The sequence below is a fragment of the Vipera ursinii genome (assembly GCF_947247035.1).
Source record: "Vipera ursinii genome assembly, chromosome: Z".
NCBI lineage: Eukaryota > Metazoa > Chordata > Lepidosauria > Squamata > Viperidae > Vipera > Vipera ursinii.
The window spans coordinates 106,320,805-106,341,671 of NC_139517.1; the positions used below are offsets into that span (position 1 = coordinate 106,320,805).

Genomic DNA, 20,867 nt, shown 5'->3' on the forward strand with positions numbered 1-20,867 from the left:
TCAAAAAGAAATTATACCAAACAAATCTTATTTCATTCTTTAACAAAGTGACTAAATTAGAGGATCAGTGAAATGATGTGGACATAGTATACTTGGATTTCAGTAAGGCATTTGACATTGTAGACTACAACCTAACCTAACTCGGTAAGTTAGAAAAATGTGGGATAGACTGCATCGCCACCAGAAGGATTTGAAGCTGGTTGACAAACAGCACTCAACATGTAGTCCTTAATGGCACTGCATCTACATGGAGGGAAGTAAGGTTCTGTCTTAGTTCCAGTACTCATCAACATCTCATAAACAATTTAGATGAAGGGATAGAAGAGGAACTCATTAAATTTACAGGTGATACCATGCTGACAAGGATATCCAACACTCCAGAAGATAGGCTCAAGGTCCAGAAGTATCTTGACAGACCTGAACCTGACAGTCCTATCTAACAAAATTAATTTCAGTTGTGAGAAAAGTAAGGTTTTACACTTAGGGAACCCAAATGACAGGTTTAGAATACTACTCAATAGTAGTAACTGTTAGAAGTTACTAGAAGCCTTAGTGGATAACCACTTAATTATGAGCCAGCAGTGTGCTGCAGCCACACACACACACACACACACACACACACACACACACACAAACCCAATGCAGTCCTGGGCTGCATTAACTGAGGGATAGAATCAAGATCTTGTGAACTGTTAATACCACTTTATAATGCCTTGGTATGACTACAGTTGAAATATTGCGTCCAGTTTTGATCGCCATGATATAAAAAAGTTGTTGAAATTATAGAAAGAGTGCAGAGAAGAGCAACAAAGGTAATTAGGAGCAGGAGACTAAAATGTATGAGAAATGGTTGCAAGAATTTGGCTATGTCTAGTTTAGTGAAAAGGACAGAGGTGACATGTTAGTAGTGTTCCAATATTTGAAGGGTTGCCACAAAAAAGAGGTAGTCAAGCTATTCCCCAAAGTACCTGAAGGCAGGACAAGAAGCAATGGATGAAACTAATCAAGAAGAGAAGCAACCTAGAACTAAGGAGAAACTTTCTGACATTGAGAACCAGTTGAACGGCTTATGTTCTGAAGTTATGAGTGCTCCATCACTGGAGGTTTTTAAGAAGAGATTGGACAGCCATTTGTTTGAAATAAAGAGTCTCCTCCTTGGGTTGGGTGTTGGATTGGAGGACATCTGGTGTCCCTTCCAGCTGTATAATTTTGTTCTGTTATTCTGTTATTTTTTTCTGACCCCATGTATCCATCCCATCAAGCCTAAAGAAAGTCTGGAATAGTACAAGATCACCTTGTAGGGGCAGGGAGTTGGGCTAGAAGACCTCCAAGATTCTTCCAAACTTATTATTCTATGTCCTATGTTCTTTTCTGGCATTCTCCCTATGCTATCAAAATACTGCCATTGTTGTTTTCTTTGTAATTTGAAATGTGCATTATGCCCAGAATAGGGAGGCAAGTAAAATTTTGAAAAGCAAGAATCTCAACAGTTTTCTGGTCAAGCTACAGCATGTTTCTGTCAAACTGCTGTTTCACGATTGGTTTCATTACCCAGGAATGTACGGCTGAAGGTGGAGATTGCTGCAATTCCTGCATTCTAACTGCTAACTCTCAATGCAGTAATGGACTTTGTTGTAGAAAATGTCAGGTATGTATTGAAATGACAAAAAAAACACCCCACCCTTGTTTTAAGGAATTATGTGAGGTTATTTACTTATTTATTTAGCATATGGCATATCATACATGAATCAGTAATATATATTAACATTTTATCTAGATTAATTAAACACAATAAAATATAAATGTTGAAAAGTTCTGTATTCAAATATCAATCTGTAGGCCATCTAACCACTGAAGTGCAGTATTGTTTATATGAAAAAACAACCAGATACTGGACTGGTACATGCCCTCAGGTTAGCTAGTCATGATGTAATCTACAGTTTGACATGGGACCCCACAATCACACTGAAGGAAGCATAATATGCCTCATTCACACAGAGAATCCTGGCAGACCCCATGTGAGATGCAAATCCTATTCAGGATTGTCCATTGCTGAGGTGGTAGTTCAAAGCCTGACACCATTTTTGTGGGGTCATTTATATGTCTTCCTAAGTCTGGACATTCGGCAACCTATTTGGCTTTCGATTGGGAATCAATGTTGAAGTTTATTTATTTATTTATTTATTAATTTAATTTATATACCGCCCTTCTCCCGAAGGACTCAGGGCAGTGAACAGGGCAATACATAAAAACTAGATACAAAAATTAAAAATTATTAAAACGTAATTAAACAATGCCCATAATAAATTAATACAGATTAAAAATTGAAGTCCATTTATAAAAATCCCACCCTGTCCCATCAGGCCAGGCCAGCTTGTTTAAAGAGATGGGTTTTAAGATCGCGCCGGAAGGAGCGGAGATCGGGCGCCATCCGGAGCTCGACTGGAAGATGGTTCCATAAATCCGGTGCACCCACAGAGAACGCCCTCCCCCTGGGGGCCACCAGTCGGCATTCTTTGACCGGTGGCACCCTGAGGAGGCCCTCTCTGTGGGAGCGTACTGGATGGAGGGAAGTTGACGCCGGCTGCAGGTGCTCCCCAAGGTATTCCGGACCCATGCCATGTAGGGCTTTGTAGGTCATTACTAACACCTTGAACCTCACTCGGAAGACAACTGGAAGCCAATGCAGCTCGCGGAGCAAAGGTGTGACATGGGAGTATCGGGAAACTCCCAATACAACTCTCGCGGCTGCATTCTGTACCAGTTGTTGGGCAGGTGTTGTGCAAGTGCCAGTGGGGGCTTCCTGGATTTGAATCTTCCGGCTGTGGAATGAAGCTAGTCACCTCCTCATGGTTTTCCCTGGTTAGTGTGAAAGTGTGAACTAAATGAACTAGCAGCTCCTGTCTGTACACCTTCCTGACTCTCAAAATACATGGCAACGAAAATGAAAAAGTGAGATGATGAATTGATTGAAAAATAATCTCATTAAGTACAATGCCAAAATATATAAGTTCTACCATACAAATCTCAAAGGGGCAATCAAGTTTCTTTTTAACTTTTTATTTCTATGTGTATTAGATATACATCCATTTTTTTAAAAAAGAATTCAAGGAATTATACATAGTGTTTCCTCCTAATTTTTCTCACAACAGGTCTGTTCAAGTACTCTGGCTGAAAGTCATCCAGTAAGCTTTGGTGTTACACCAGTCTAATATCTTAATCATTACACTACAAAAACAGCACTGGCTGTTTTTATGACTCTGGTGTATAAAACTTTGTGTTAACTGAACTTTATTGACCTTGTAAACTATGTAGAGAAGATCTTCTCAACGATAGAAACTATATGAATATAACAAAAATATAGAAGTATCAGACTAAGGAAGTTACTGATAAACTAGTAATAAAAGAGTAAAAATTTATCTAAATTAATTCACAAAAATTGGATGGATACATTTTAAGGCTGTGAAAGAAAACAACCAACCACATAACTGCCAAACCTTTTCTTTCTGTGTAAAATACCTTAAAAGAATGTCTTTTTTCCCCAGGCAAATTGAAATGGGACAAAGTTAGCTTCAGACTGACAAATATGTTTATTTATGATTAAACAATTTATTTACACAAGAACTCTACAACCACAATACTATTCTAAACATATGGTTGTTGTTGTAACAACATCAGCATTGTGTGTTGATCTTGTTAATGCAGATTACCAATCAATAGCCTGATTTTTTTTAACAATGAAAATCTTAAAATGAACATTTGAGAATAATTTCTTAAATTATGTGAGTGGTATCGAGAAGCTTCAGTAAACTAGAAGTAAAAACATTATTTATGATATTTATATTCAAACAATTGCAAATATATAGATGGTCCCACATATTAATTCTTATTTTTCAGTTTGAACTCAAAGGTGTTGTTTGCAGAGAAGCTGTAAATGATTGTGACATTCCAGAGACATGCAAAGGGGACTCCAGTCAGGTAAAGCTCATTAAAAAAAATGGAATAATATAATTTTTGGACACGTTATATAGGTAGTCCTCAACCTATGATCTCAATTGAGTCCAAAGTTTCTGTTGCTAAGCAAGACATTTGTTAAGTGAATTTTGTCTCATTTTAAGGTCTTTCTTGCCACAGTTGTTAACTGAATCCCTGCAGTTGTTAAGTTAGCAACATGGTTTTTAAATGAATCTGGCTTCCCCATTGACTTTGCTTGTCAGAAGGCCGCAAAAGGTGATCACATGACTTTGGGACACTGCAACCATCATAACTCAGTTGTCAAATGTCTGAATTTTAATCACATGCCCGTGGGGATGTTGCAATGGTTATAAGTGTGAAAAATGTTCATAAGTCACCTTTTTCAGTGCCGTTGTAACTTTGAACAATCACTAAACAAACTATTGTAAGTTGAGGACTGCCTACATTTAATGAAGAGCAAGATTTGGAAAACTTAAAATTAATTTTAGATACTGCAGTTTTGCTTCTACAATTATCTCACTAACCAGTTGATTATTTAATTCATTCTGCTTTATCTTTAGTGCTCTCCAAATCTCTACAAAATAGATGGGTATTCATGTGATAATGAACAGGTATGTATAATGTATCATTCCATTCAATTTGTATTATCAGAATATAAGGCAGACTTTATCCTAAGACCAAGCTGAGATTTTGAAAGGCTATTGCAGTCATAGTTTTCATCAAAGAGTCCTATTTGTGATTAATTTGGTACAATGGGAACCTTCAATAATAGACTGATATTTTCTTCTTACAATGAAAAGAATAAACATGTGACTTGTGTTTAAATATTGGGTCAGGAATGTCATGTTCCATGACTGTTGCTGAAGACAAAATTTCAGTTAACTGCATATAGTTTGTTCCCCTCATTTTTCAGGATCCTACCTTATTGCTTCTTCATTGTTTGAATTAATTCTGCATGTTTATTATTGCTTCTCTTGCTGTAGCTAGAATGCAAAATATATGTCTGCAAGGTCTGTAACCAAGAAAAAATACCCCTTCATTTGCTAAGTGACACTAAACTAAGAGACTGTCTTAAATATGGAGGACTCATTATGCATGTTGGCTTTACAAAATTGATGCATTAATGATTTTTAATGATTAATGTTTCTTTTTTTTAAAAAAAATGCCTATATGAAAAAAATAGAAAAGCTGAACAAATTGGGCCTGTTGAAATTTAAAACTGGTTCCGCTTACAATGGAAAGATTTATAAATCAGTGGTGACCATCAGATGGCAGTACAACTTTAGTAAATAGCTTCAGGCTTTTAGCACATAACTAACAGGCCTGTGTGCTTCTGATCAAATGGAAAATTCTTCTCAAAGCCTTAGCATTCAGCAATTTGACCAAAATTGGATGTTAGAATTCATAACCATTTCTCTTCCCACATAAAGGAAGATGTCTCTATCAATGTGGTTCTAAACCTTTTGAGATGAACATAGAACCAGCACAAAGCCTAACCATTATTATGAACACACACACACACACACACACACACACACACACACCTGTTCATTCTGCCAAATGATAGAAAGATGATCATCCTGCAGGTTGTCATCTGTATGCGAGGCTGAGGGAAGAAAGGAGGAAGGATTAGTTAAGTGGATGTGAAAAGTGACAGTACAGCCCAGATATGAGGGCTGTGGGAAAAAAATAATTTGAAAGAGACTGATTTAACTGGTTCATTATATATCTGTCCAGGAATTTACTCTTTTAGTTTTAAAGGTTATATAGTCTTGACGTTCGGATGATCAGATCTCATAGTCTCATTAAGTTCCAAAGTTAGTTTACCATCTGCATAAACTCAATATCGTGGATGGCATTTCTCTTCCATTCCTCTTCCCGTGGATACTCACCTCCTTCCAGTACCTAAAACCTCAGAAAACCTCACGATGTTTAGCAATTCCAACAAAGACAATGATCTCTCTCTCATGGACAGTAGAGACATACGATCCTCTTTCTAGACCCAATTCACCATAGATGCCAGCCTTGGGAGGAGAATATGCTGTCTGTGTTAAATAGCCCAGGGAATCTGGAAAGGACAAAGCCTAAAGGACCATAAACCTCCTGGAACCATAAGTAGCATGACTTCTTTTGGGCAAGTTCCCCCTAAAAGGCTGAACAGTGTGACCACCAAAGTTCACATCAGGAGAAAGGGAGGTAGCAGATCAAAGCAGCTGATGAAGGGGATGGAAAATCCTCTATATTGTGCAGAGGCAAACACACCATCCCTCACAGTGGAACACATCTATATAACATATTAACTCAGCCACAATGAGTGAGATTTTGGTAAATGGAGATGACTTGACCTCTGAGGAATACAATTGCATTCTTTAGAAGTCCAGTGATGGATCTCTTTTGTTTTTGTTAGTTGCGAGGTCATGTCTGACCCATCGTGACCTCATGGACAATGTTCCTCCAGGCCTTCCTGTCCTCTACCACCTTCTGGAGTCCATTTAAGCTCATGCCTACTGCTTCAGTGGCTCCATCCAGCCACCTCATTCTCTGTCGTCCCCTTCTTCTCTTGCCCTCAACCTTTCCCAGCATTAGGCTCTTCTCCAGTGAGTCCTTCCTTCTCATTAGGTGGCCAAAGTATTTGAGTTTCAACTTCAGAATCTGGCCTTCTAAAGACCAATCAGGGTTGATATCCTCTAGGACTGACCAGTTTGATTGCCTTGCAGTCCAAGGGACTCACAGGAGTCTTCTCCAGCACTATAGTTCAAAGGACTCAATTCTTTGGTGCTCAGCCATTCTTATGGTTGAACTTTCACAGCCATACATAGCAACTGGGAAGACCATAGCCTTGACTATACGCACTTTTATTGGCAGGGTGATGTCTCTGCTTTTTAGTGTGCTGACTAGATTTGCCATGGCTTTCCTTCCCAGGAGCAATTGTCTTTTAATTTCTTGGCTGCAGTCCCCATCTGCGGTGATCTTGGAGCCCAGGAAAATAAAATCTGTCACTACCTCCATTTCTTCCCCATCTATTTGCCAGGAATTGAGAGGACCGGATGCCATGATCTTGGTTTTCTTAATGTTAAGTTTCAAGCCAACTTTTGCACTCTCCTTCTTCACCCGCAACAAGAAGCTCTTTAGTTCTTCTTCACTTTCTGCCATTAGAGTGGTATCATCTGCATATCTTAGGTTGTTGATATTTCTCCTGACAATCTTAATTCCAACTTTTGATTCATCTAGCCCTGCCTTTCTCATGATGTGCTCTGCATATAAGTTAAACAGGCAGGGCGACAGTATACAGCCTTGCCGGACTCCTTTCCCAATTTTGAAACAATCAGTGGTTCCGTGTCCAGTTCTCACTGTTGCTTTTTGATCCACATATAGGTTTCTCAAGAGATAAATAAGATGGTCTGGTACTACCATCTCTTTAAGAACTTGCCACAGTTTGTTGTCATCCACACAATCAAAGGCTTTAGCATAGTCAATGAAGCAGTAGTAGATGTTTTTCTGGAACTCCCTAGCTTTCTTCATGATCCAGCGTATGTTGGCAATTTGATCTCTAGTTCCTCTGCCTTTTCGAAATCCTGCCTATACTTCTGGTAGTTCTCGATCCACATACTGCTGTAGTCTAGCTTGTAGGATTTTGAGCATAACTTTACTAGCATGAGAAATGAGTGCAGTGGTGCAATAGTTTGAACATTCTTTGGCACTGCCTTTCTTTGGAATTGGAATGCTAACTGATCTTTTCCAATCCTGTGGCCACTGTTGACTTTTCCAAATTTGCTGGCAAATTGAGTGTAGCACTTTTACTGTATCATCTTTTAAGATTTTGAATAGCTCAGCTGGAATACTGTCACCTCCACTAGCTTTGTTGTTGCTTAGATTTCCTAAGGCCCACCTCACATTCTAGGATGTCTGGCTTGAGGTCAGTGACCACCTCACCGTAGTGATCAGGGACATTAAGCTCATTCTTGTATAGTGTTTCTGTGTAATTTTGCCACCTCTTCTTAATCTCTTCTGCCTCTGTTAGATCCCTGCCATTTTGGTCCTTTATCATGCCCATTTTTGCATGAAACGTTCCCTTCATCTCTCCAATTTTCTTGAAGAGATGTCTGGTCATCCCTATTCTATTGTTTTCTTCTATTTCTTTGCACTGTTCATTTAAGAAGGCATTCTTATTTCTTCTAGCTATTCTCTGGAATTCTGCATTCAATTGGGTGTATCTTTCTTTTTCTCCCTTGCCTTTCGCTTCCCTCCTGTCCTCAGCTATTTGCAAAGCATCCTCAGACAGCCATTTTGCTTTCTTGCATTTCTTTTTCTTTGAGATGGTTTTAGTTGTTACCTCTTGTACAATGTTGTGAGCCTCCATCCATAGTTCTTCAAGCACTCTGTCTATCAGATCTAATTCCTTAAATCTATTTGTCACCTCTACTGTATATTCATCAAGGATATGATTTAGTTCATACCTGACTGGCCTAGTTCTTTCCCCTACTTTCTTCAGTTTAAGCCAAAATTTTGCAACAAGAAGCTCATGGTCTGAGCCACAGTCAGCTCCTGGTCTTGTTTTTACTGACTGTATAGAGCTTCTCCATCTTTGGCTGCAGAGCACATAATAAATCTGATTTCTGTGTTGAGCATCTGGTGATGTCCATGTATAGAGCCGTCTCTTGGTTTGTTGAAAAAGAGTTTTTGCTATGACCATCGCATTGTCTTGACAAAATTCTGTCAGCCTCTGCTCTGCTTCATTTTGTACTCCAAGGCCAAACTTGCCTGTTATTCCGGTTATCTTTTGGCTTCCTACTTTAGCATTCCAATCCCTCATGATGATAAGGACATCATTTTTTGGTGTTAGTTCTATAAGGTGCTGTAGGGCTTCATAGAACCGGTCAATTTCATCCTCTTCAGCACCTGTGGTTGGGGCATAGACTTGGACTACTGTGATATTGAATGGTTTGCTGATTCCTAAGATTTCAATGTTCAGTCTTGTCATCTGTTGTTTGACCACGTCCAGCTTTCCTTGATTCATGGATCTTACATTCCAGGTTCCTATGGAGAATAAATCTTTACAGCATTTGACTTTCCTTTCACCACCAGATGCATCCACAGCTGAGCGTCCTTTTGGCTTTGGCCCAGTCACTTCATTCTTTCTGGCGCTACTAGTACTAGCCATCTGCTCTTTCCCAGTAGCATATTGGATGCCTTCTGACCTGAGGGGCTCATCTTCCAGCGTCATATCTTTTTGCCTTTTGGTACTGTCCATGTGGTTTTTATGGCAAATATACTGGAGTGGGTTGCCATTTCCTTCTCCAGTGGATCACATTTTGTCAGAACTCTCTGCTATGACCTGTCCATGTTGGGTGGCCTTGCATGGCATAGCTCATAGTTTCATTGAATTACATAAGCCCCTTTGCCACAACAAGGCAGTAATCCATGAAGGGGAATGGATCTCTTAGCAGTCCCCATTGTGACAGGTTATGAAAATTGAAGAAAGAACAGACAAATAATCAAAAATAGAAGACAATCCATTCACAGCTTATCTCATAAAGACAACTCAGGCCAGGCAACAAGAACTGGAAATATTTTTTAAAATGATTCAAAGGGACTCCTCATACAATGTTAACTGCTAAGATTCTGACTGACAAATCCAACCATTCTGATCTCTTAAAGCAGGGGTGTCAAAATGCCAGCCTGTGGGCCAGATACATCATCCGGAAGTCACACCCAACCCATTGCCTGCAATGGCAAAACTCTCCCGATACATTGCACAGTGTCACGTGACATCGCGAGTTTGACATGTCTGTCTTAAAGTAAAACTTTATTGAGTACATCATTTTGGCACATACGAAAGTAAAACCAGCTCTGGCAAACCCCAGCCGAAACCTCTATAGTAAAAGAATAGAATTTCCCCTCCTGTTCATGAATGGGTCACATTGCCCGATTAGGTACAATTATATTATTAAGAGATTGGAATGTCTTGAAAGTGTTTGATTGGTTGGGTTTGTCAGTCAGAACTTTGACATTAGCATTAAAAAACATAAAATCTCTGCAGTTCATATTTTCTTGATCTTGTCCAAGGGGAGAGGTTCTGATATTCAGTATAGGATCTACTAACCCGCAATTACAAGATGGAACAATTCATCTCATTTTTGATTTATGGAACAGAAGCAATAAACATCTTCACTGCCACTTGGCCCAGCGACAGTTGCTTGGCACTGATGTTTTATAGCATATGAACACATATTTGTTATTGTTAATTAAAAATAATAATAAAGTGTTTCATTCTCTTCACACAAGATTTGAAGAATATATTGGCAAGCATGTTGTTGCTCTTAGGTGCCATATTGAAAATTTATTTAGTTGGGATAAAAGAGAGTTTCCAAATACCAAACTTCGACTTTGGGACAATTATGGGATTTCAGATAGACTTCAAGAAAAACCTATGAACAGGATTTCTTAGAACAAAATCATGAGAAGGATGAATAAAGTAAGCTTTATGGATTTCTTGGTTGTTTAATTGCTTTAAATCCATTGAAGAAAAAAAACAGCTAAATATATATAGGGAAACTGAATATCTCTTGAAAGCGTGATACTGTTGTGAACTGTTTGATATATTAAGAAGATAGTAATTATTAATTTCTTTTTAAAAAATTATCAGTTCAAAACCAAATGAGTTTACTGGCAGGAGAGAAGGTTACAATCAGATATGTTGTGCTAGATATTTATGTTTCTGGGAAACTGTCCAGAATTGAATTAGTAAGTGAGAGCACTCAGTCCTAAATCCAATCAATAACAGCAATTACAGTCCTTAGAGCATTTACAGTTCTTGTTCTGTGAATTTACAATAGTTTGTTCTCAGTTCCACTGTTTCTTTCCAGAAAATGAAAACATGGAGCTTTAATTTTTGAATAACATTTAAGCAAAATTCAAAGCACTGAAATACCTATGTATGGAGACCAATATCATTTCTGTTCCTCTATAACAAAAAGTAGAGAAAGGGAATTGTTTTCTACTCTTGTTGTATGCCACTCAGAGTTGTGAGAACAGGGACATATAAATTAATTAAATAAATCACTTTTATGGATGTTGTAGTGTTTTGTATTGAATCTATAAGAATTTGAAATTAACAATTTATAAACCCATGTTAAGTCAGAATCTCACTAAACACAATCAAACTGACTTTGACAACACAGGTCTGAATATGTTTACTTTAATGGGTATAAAATAGATAAGCAATGGTTGTTTATGGAATGAATATTTACAAAATATGGTGATTACTTTCTAACATTTCTCTTTAGGGCGTTTGTTTTGGAGGAAGATGCAAAACAAGAGATAGACAGTGTAAATACATATGGGGAGATAGTGAGTAATATCTTTAAACTCTGAAACTGAATGCTTTTGCTTCTTTTGAAAACTTGTTCAGTAGCTATTGAATATATTCACAGGTGCACAATATATACATATTGTATGTGTTTTCTTCCTCTCAAAATTTGGTGCCCTTCCAGAACTTGACAGATTTCCTCAGGATAATATTGTTCAAGAGATGGAAGTTCCTGGAAGTAGATTCTCTTAAAAGGAAGTTAATTGAAATGGTCTGGAGACAGTTGAGACCCAGAACAAACCTGTTTCATCTGCAACACCATTTCTACACTGCCTCAAACCACTACGTATTGGAGAATTTACTTTCAGGAGCTGCCTATCCATCCCAAAAATGGAATAGTCTGGAGGGAAGAATGGAATAATCTGGATTTCTCCAAAATGTTCCATTTCGGAATTGATGAGTTTTGCACGTCCCTATCTATTGCATTTTGCTGTTGTCTCTGAGCAACTGATGAATTTTTCTCTGTTTTTCTTATCTTATCTAAAGAACATTTAAGAAAGTTCTTATCTAAAGAAGCCCTTGTTGTTCTTAGCATCATTTGGCTACCTCAGCAAATTATTTCATTTTCCTGATGCCATCCTGCAGTTCCAGGCTAACGTTATTCATGACCTGTTGATCTTTATACTGTTTGAGCCTTCCTTAAGCGTGTTGGCTTTTTCTGTCTTCTATTCTTTTTAGTCTAATTGGAATTATTAGAATTGTGTATTTAGACCCTCTTTTTAGAAATTCCTCCCTCTTCAGTTCTTTTTCCCATGAAAGTCCCCTAACTGAGAACCTATTTATCTATGTTCTGAGTTTATTAAAATTCATATACAGGTAGTCCTCAACTTACAACAGTTCATTTAGTGACCATCCAAAGACACAACAGCACTCAAAAAAGTAACTTAGACCATTTTTCACACTTATGACCATTGCAGCATCTCCATGATCATGCGATAAAAAGTCAGACACTTGGCAACTGACTCATACTTATGACAGTTGCAGTGCCCAGGGGTCATCTGATCCCCATTTGTGACTATCTGACAAGCAAAGTCAATGGGGAAGCCAGATTCACTTACCAACTGTGTTACTAACTTAACAACTGCAGCAATTCACGTAACAAATGTGGCAAGAAAAGTCATAAAATGGGGCCAAACTCACTTAACAAATGACTAGTTTAGCAGCAGAAATTTTGGGCTCAATTGTGGTTGTAAGTGGAGGATTACCTGTCTGTGGAACCAGACAACTTTCATTCATCAGGTAAACCTATAAAACACTTTAAACTGGAGTGAAAAATAAATTCAGTAGAACTAGATCAGGGGTAGGCAACCTCGGCTCTTTTATGACTCATGGACTTCAACTCCCAGAATTCCTGAGCCAGCCAAGCTGGCTCAGGAATTCTGGGAGTTGAAGTCCATGAGTCATAAAAGAGCCGAGGTTGCCTACCCCTGAACTAGATGAAGCATTTTCTCTTTCATTTTCTTTTCCTTTCATTATTTTTGGCACGCTGACTGTGGCATAATGGTACATTAAGTTGAATCCAAATAAAGATATCAGTTTGGCTAAGGCTAAGTTAGACAGCTTCTTTCTTTTTTAAGATACAAATTGTTGTGTGTTTTTTATGCTCTATCCGTTTCTTATATTTTATTTTTATACGTCTGTAAGAAAAAATAGTTGTGAGTACACAATTTGTGGGCTTTAACGTGAATATTTACATGTACAATGTTGAATTTCTAACTCCAACAACCCATCATTATCTTTTGAAATATATTTTTCGTGCAGAAGTGACAGCTGCTGACAAATATTGCTATGAAAGATTAAATATAGAAGGAACAGAGAAAGGTAGCTGTGGCAGAGACAAAGATACTTGGATTCAATGCAAGAATGAGTAAGTTAACCCCCGTCTGCTTGCATAATATAGTATTTGTATTTGTGTTCTATCATGGTTTATAAGCTTCTTTACAAATATTCCTTTTCACTTTTAAACCTACCTGCTAATCTATGTAATGGTGATTCTTATTCTCATTGCATTTCTTGTAGCATCTTTGTTCTCCTAGTGCTTCCTCTCTACCACCCAAAATGAGTAATTATTAAATTGGATGACTAGAATCTTTGTTTAGAGTGAATCTTGATACTCCAGTAATAGCAGGTTGTATATATTTATTAGGAATAGCATTAAGATGGTACTGCTAAACACAGGTCTAAAGTCTTGCATCTATTCACATGTTTTACTTTTATTTACCAGAAGAGGTCAGGGTTTCAGGAGGGTTTCAGGAGGTGAAGCTTCAAGTTTCAGTTTTGCCCAATTTCTTTTTTCTTCTTCAGTCCTTCAGAGTAGCATAGATAGAGTTTGTATTATTATGCGGTAGGTGATCAGATAATTACTTTGTAGAGTATCAGAACTCTTGTCAAATTAATAATGAAAGAAAAGATCCACACTTTTATAAGCGGCCAGAAGATGCACCAAATTTTTATTGGGGGGTAGGAGAGAGAGAAAGAGAGAGAGAGAGAGAGAGAGAGAGAGAGAGAGAGAGAGAGAGAGAGAGAGAGAGAGAGAGAGATCTCCAATGATGTGTAATCCCCTGATTTGTATAGATCAGCGCTTTTCAACCAGTGGTACGGTTACCACCTGTGGTACATTGGCACCTGGCAGGTGGTACGCGACCATCCTAGAAAAGTGGTAGCAGGAGAGGGGAATGAGCTGAACCGGTGGCAGCATCGCACAAGCCTGAGCGAGAGATGGCTGGAGCTGCAGGGCTGTCAGGGCTCAGCGGAAGCATCAGGATCAGTGCCAGGCTCCAGCTGGAGCTCGGCGCTGATCCTTGCACTTCCGCTGAGCCCAGAAAAAGTGCCAGTCAGCTGGAATGTTGCAGCATCTACAGGGTCTTGTGATTTACATTCAGATGCTTGGCAACTGATTCATATTTATGGCGGTCACATTGTCCCAGGGTCATGTGAAGTGACCAAAACCTGCTGCAACCACCCAGCAGATGGGGGGGAATAAAAACCAAACACCCCCCTACCCCACCCCCACTGCCAATCCGCAACAGAAATGCTCACAACAATGAAAACCTTGGACAGGAGGAAGAGCACCAGTGGGTGGGTAGGCAGGTGTCTTGCTCGGCTGTGGCTTGGGGGGCCCTTTTTTCAGTGCCATTGTAACTTCGAACAGTCACTAAGCGAACTGTTGTAAATCGAGGACTGCCTGTACTTCATCACATTTTTCCTTTTTTGGCAGGGGGGCGGTCATCAGGTTTTTGACACCTTGCTAGGCGACTGGTGGTACTCGGATGTTGCCATATCCTAAAAGTGGTACAATGGGTGAAAAGGTTGAAAAGCCCTGGTATAGATCTCATCCATAATCTGAATTAACATTATTCACTAAAGCAGTATGGGACAACTTGCCACGGCCAACGCAGTATGGCCAACTTGCCATGGGACAACTTGCTGTGGGATAATTTTACAATTCTATTTAAATATTTAAAATAAATAACAAATTATTTTAATTTTTGTCATTCGCATTTCATTCTGTGCTGCCTTTTTCCTCCTTTGTTTAATGATTCTATTCTACCATTTGTTTGATATTAGTGTAACTCTTGTCCTGCAGTGAGTTGTCCCATGGTGAATTGGCTGTGGCGAGTTGTCCAAGTTTGTTGTTAGTTGCAAAGTCATGTCCGACCCATCGCGACCCCATGGAAACGTTCCTCCAGGCCTTCCTGTCCTATTGTCCAAGTTAGCTATGGCAATTGGGCCATGGCGAGTTGGCCATGATGAGCAGGGCAAATTGTCATAGACCCCACTGATGATAATTCTGCAAATTAGAGGATTATAGTGGGGGTTCCAGAGTAAGTAGCAAGCAGTAGATTCTTCTGCAGTTATTTTTAAATAAAATAAAATAAAATAAATTTGAGTATTTCTTGGAGTAGGAAATTGTAGTTAGAAATGTTTCTTTTAGGTTGTTTTTAAAATAACAATTTACTTAATGTTTCTTCCCAGAGATGTTCTTTGTGGATATCTACTGTGTTCTAACATTGTCTCTAATATTCCAAGACTTGGAGAGCTTGATGGCGAAATTACATCTACTTCTCTCCAAAATCTGGGAAAAACTTTCAATTGCAGGTAATCCTTGCCAACAGATATCTTTTTATTTCACTACCGTTTCTATGTATTTTTTATCTTAAATAAAAAAGATAAAATTAGTTACTTTCCCACCTTCTTTATCTTTTTACATTGGGTTTGCCTAACCTTATTCTCCCCCCTAAAATATTCAGCAGCAGACTAGCTGTCTTCTCTGATCTTTTTTTAACTAAATGTTCATTAAATTCACCATATTTCCAACCATCTAAGTTATAAAGTACTAGTATATCTGAGGTAATGTTTATTCTAACAGTTTAAATTCTACTTTGTTTCTTTCTTTTAGTCCAGTATTTTTAGTAATATATTCTGCATATAAATTAATTAAGATGATAATATACAATCTAGGCACGCTCCTTTTTCAATTTGGAACTATATAGTTGTTCTAATTATTGCTTTCTGATTATCCTACAAGTTCATCAATAGGATGGAGAGCTGGCTTGGTATAGTATATTCATATTTTTGACAACTACTCACAATTTGTGGTGGTCTGAGTTAAAGATCTGTATCCGTCAATGAAGAAAAAGAATAGATATGTTTTTGGAACTTCTTTGCCTTTTTTAAAAATAATGCATTGTTAGTGATGTGATCTCAGGTGTCTCTGCCTCTTCTGTACTTGGCATCTAGAAATTCTCATTCTATATTTTGTTGAAGTCTGGACTGCAAAATCAAACATTATCTATCTAATATGTGAGATAGATGCGGTTGTTCAACAATTTGTATTCATTAGCACTGCCCAATTTTAGTATTGGAATTTAAATTATCTTTTCCATTGTTGGCTTACAAACTACTTGCATCATTTTTGAATATTTTAATCAATTTGGCTGATATTTCATCAACTCCTGCAGCCTTTTTGGCAACATTTTCTGGGATCTGTTTAATTTGATGTTCTAAAATGTGTGGCACTATTCCACTGATCAAATCTGTATACATATTATAAATGTTGTGATTTCTTGGTTTCCCTGTACAACTGTACCATCTTTTCTATATATTTTTCCTTTGGGAGATCTTTGTCTTTTATCATGCTCAACCAATGTTGCATATCTAATCTTCTGTAAATATATATTCCCACTGTATAGCTCAAAGCATTATTGTAATGTGTTGCTTTTCATCACAATAAGCTAATAATCCATTAAGTTGTCCTTACAACGCTGACATTCTATGGTTGTTATCCGTCTGTCTACTAATCAAGACTGATCCATCTTAACTTCCATGACCAGACAAGGTCAACTAGATACAGTGACCTACTAAGACTTGTATACATACAGAGGAACATAATATCTCAATACAGAATAATTTGGTTGAGTTTTTGTTCAAAATGATTTTCACTTGATAAAATGTTTTCATTAACTAAATCTTCTTGTTCCATTTGTAGTGGTGGTCATGTGAAGTTGGAAGAAGATGCAGATCTGGGTTATGTAGAAGATGGGACATCCTGTGGTCCTAATAGAATTTGCTGGGATCACAGATGTCTCTCAATGGATACCTTTAACTTCAGTTCCTGTCCTGGAAATACAGATGGCTTTATTTGTTCAGGACATGGAGTAAGTTTAGTCTTTTGTCTTGAGATGGGGGAGTTGAAATGTGGAAGAAATATGACTTATTCATTCTTCTTGGATATTTAAAGAAGCCCAGTAAAGTAGCAGTACATGGATGAAGAATAATGATGAAAGTGCCTGTAAGCTAAGCTCACTTCCTAATGATTACATCAACCAGAACCAGTCTATATAGTTTTCTTTGCATAATATAGAAGCAGTTGTTATGACCTTTTTCTGTGAGCTTTTTTAACTAACCAATTTAGGATATAACCCTGGGATTTTCTTCAATGCTGCTGTAAATTTCTAGCACAACTGAATCTTTCTATCCCTTGTAAACCAGAAATGTTTTTAAAGACGTTCCAAAATAAATAGTATAAACCTGGGAATCATCTATTAACAATTCTGTTCCAGGTAGTAATTCTAAAAATGAGAGGGGAGCTTTCAAATGAAGATGTGAAAAGGTGCACAATTGTGTTTGCATGCATGCATGTTCCTTTGAGAAAGTTTGTTTCTGATTGATCAAGAGTGTCTCTTATAGATAGTTATAATTTCAGCATGTTAAATTTTGTATTACACAGAAGAGAATAACCTTTTTTTGCCCCCATAAACACTTTCCCCCAATATATGTTGTTCAGTCCCCATAGTTTATATTCCCTTTTCTCCCCTTCTCTTTAAAAAAAATAGTTTGTCTGTTAAACTAATATTATTAGCAGTTTAGAGATGAATAGTGTTTTTGGTTGAAGCCATTACTTTAAAAATACTTACCATTTTCAACATCTGAGAATTATAGGAGCCATTACATAGTCATAATCAGGAATAAATTATTTTTCAATTTTTCTGAGAGTGGAAGCTAAAAGAAATAGGCATTCTGGATTTTTAATATAAAGAAAACTTTATATTAAAGACCAAAAAAAATCTTGAAAACTTGTCACCAAAATGTAGTGGAGGATCCTGAAGAAGCTCTATAGATTCCCATAATGGGAGTGAAGGCCATATGAGGACCATGGGTCAGTTTGGTGTAATGGTTAAGGCATCAAGCTAGAAACTGCGAGAGCGGGAATTCTAGTCCTAATTCAGGTAGAGAGCCAGCTGGGTAACTCTGGCTGTCAATTTCCTCACAGGACTGTTATGGGAAAAATAGGAGGAAGAATAAATTATGAAAATAATAAAAATGGGATATAAATAAACAAAATGAATTGTACCTTATCCTTTCATGGTCAATTAATTAAATATGGGAGATTATAATACATTGTTTAAAATTCAATAGTTTCTTAGATTCCAAGGAAATATATATTAGGATTTTTCTGTTTTAAATTTGAATTACATCCATTGTAGGTTTGCAGTAATGAAATGCAGTGTGTCTGTGAGCAGTTATGGACAGGTGCAGACTGCAGCAAGCGTCTCATGAAACCAATTATTGATGGAAGCTTGCACAATTCAGGTGAGTTATACATTTTTTGTGGCAATGTTACTATTCATGTGAAATGGCTTGAACATGATCTGTACATAATTAAGGGTACTGATTCTTCATTTAGCATTTTTAAGGGAAGAGTCTTCTGTTATGTACTGGGCTCTTGTGAAACACCACGTGGGTTGCTGGAGCATCTAACGGCTCTCCAGCAACCCAGACTACAAGTCTCCTGTGCTGCAATTGGCTATCTCCAGGCGGCAATGGTTGATTCAATCCTATTGGCTGCTGCCTAGGGGCTAGACTATATATTGCAGCTAGTTGCAGACATTTCCCCAGTACAGTTCCAGCACGAAATAAACAATGAGGTATCCTGTACTCTGTTCCGTGTCTTCATTCCTGCACCAAAGAACCCACTATTTAACACTTCCATCATATTTTGGTCCTGTTCAATTATAGCCACACTTACATTGTTATATATAGAATTAGGAAGAATAACAACTATTTTTGACTCTCACAAGCTTGAATCCTGTGTGGCTCATTGTTCACTTCAGTGTCCCAGAATTTTACATTAAAAGAAAAAAGATTGTGTAATTGTAAGTGGAATTCTCCAGTGGTAATGCACTGAATTCTTGTTTTTGTTTTAATCTAGGTGTCACTAGCACAAATATTATTATTGGTGCTATTGCTGGTACAATTTTAGTGTTGGCTCTCATTATGGGAATAACAGCATGGGGTTACCGGTAAGTAATTTATATATAGATAAAAAAATTATAAGCTAAGAAATAAGATAATGGTTGGTAACATGTGTTAACAAAGAGTAAAAAAATAACAAAACCATTGGTTTCACCAGTTAGAAAAAAACAGTTAGAAAGCAGAAAATGTAATAATTTAATTTTTAATTAGATTTAAAGTTCTAGTTTGTAATTAAATAAAAAATCTTCATTTTCAAATATTTATCTATTTTTAAATAGATCCAGTGAAGAAAATACTAGTGCAGCATTAAAGAACTGATGTGCTCTTAATTTTAAAAGTATAGAAATCTGTCTCATTAGATGGAAACAAACAAAGCTCATTACATTTGGATCTAAAATTTTAAATTCTGTTCATCATGTTAAAATTGTTATACAATTTTGAAAATAATGCAGAGAAAGTAGAAAATCCCCCCAACTTCTTTCTTGGTGTTACCCACTGCAGCTGATTTACAATAGTTTCAAAAGGGGCAAAAAACCCCTTCTATATAATGTGGAACTACAGGGAATTTACTGCTGTGGATTATAGAGATGAAGAAGAGAGAAGAGAGAGAATAATTCTATTGACAAATGCCTTTCCAGTAAGCTGGGCAAGTTATTAGTGCCCTGCACTGAAGTTCTAAGATCTTAAAAGAAAAAAGGGTTGATCCATGTAGAACTGACAAACATAGCGAGCACTTTAATTTTCTGAAAAAATCAGAATTATATCATCTAAAAAACAAGAGAGAAATATGTTTTGATTGCCTGTTGCTTCTTGCAACTCACTCCAACTGAAGGCATTTTGCCTTTTCACAGACCACGTGCCCCTGAAATATCAGTTGTTAATAGAATTTTGGTGAAATCCTGCTTTCCTGGAAGTATCTGTTTTATCATTGTGGACATCATAACAGTTGACTAGAGTTCCAGGTTTCCAGAGATCATAAATATCAGTCGTGGTGCATGAATCTTTAGTTTCAATAAACAGGTTTCCTGTATTCCTAACAGTCAAGGTTTCTGAACTCCACTTTTCATGTCAAGCATGTCTTGTTAAGGTACCAGATCAAGTACCAGAGGAGAATTTTATTTTCTTTAAATTTAGGGAAAATGAAATATTACGAGTTCATTTCTTGCTATTTTGCAAAAAAAAAAAAAGTAGTTGAATATAAAACGTACTTTGTATGCACTTGTCAGGAAAAAATGTGTCTCCTACTTTTTCATCACATCAGCCTATTGTTTTTAAATACAAATAATCCTCGATTTACTTCGAGCATAATTAAGCCCAAAATTTCTGTTGCTAAGTAAGGCAGTTGTTAAATGAATTTTGCTCCATTTTACGACCTTTCTTGCCACAATTGTTAAGTGAATCACTGGAGTGGTTAAGTTAGTCACACGATTGTTAAATGAATCTGGCTTCCTCATTGATTTTGCTTGTCAGAAGGTCGCCAAAGGTGATTATGTGACCGTCATAAATATAAGTCAGTTCCCAAGTGTCTGAATTTTGATCACTTGACCACGGAGATGTTGCAATGGTTGTAAGTGTGAAAAATGGTCATGTCACTTTTTTCAGTGCCATTGTGTCTTTGAGCAGTCACTAACTGAACTGTTGTAAGTTGAGGACTACCTGTACAACAAAATTAAATTAAAAATTAAAAAATAATTAATAACTACTAGCATTTTTAGCTTGGTTCCTTAGAATTGCTTACAAAAGTGAGATCTGATCTCAGTGACTTCCT

The 20,867-nt window shown here is 37.3% G+C and overlaps 1 protein-coding gene across 1 annotated transcript in view; it reads left to right on the forward strand.

Moving 5' to 3' along the window:
• ADAM22 (ADAM metallopeptidase domain 22) overlaps positions 1 to 20,867 on the forward strand; it is a 160,809-nt gene that overhangs the window by 117,571 nt on the left and 22,371 nt on the right. Inside the window, exons 16-24 of the mRNA XM_083376399.1 lie at positions 1,556 to 1,648; positions 3,898 to 3,978; positions 4,536 to 4,586; positions 11,262 to 11,325; positions 13,106 to 13,211; positions 15,320 to 15,442; positions 16,833 to 17,001; positions 18,331 to 18,436; positions 19,056 to 19,146. Of these exons, the coding sequence (XP_083232525.1) occupies positions 1,556 to 1,648; positions 3,898 to 3,978; positions 4,536 to 4,586; positions 11,262 to 11,325; positions 13,106 to 13,211; positions 15,320 to 15,442; positions 16,833 to 17,001; positions 18,331 to 18,436; positions 19,056 to 19,146 (884 nt within the window). The remainder of the gene's footprint in view (positions 1 to 1,555; positions 1,649 to 3,897; positions 3,979 to 4,535; positions 4,587 to 11,261; positions 11,326 to 13,105; positions 13,212 to 15,319; positions 15,443 to 16,832; positions 17,002 to 18,330; positions 18,437 to 19,055; positions 19,147 to 20,867) is intronic.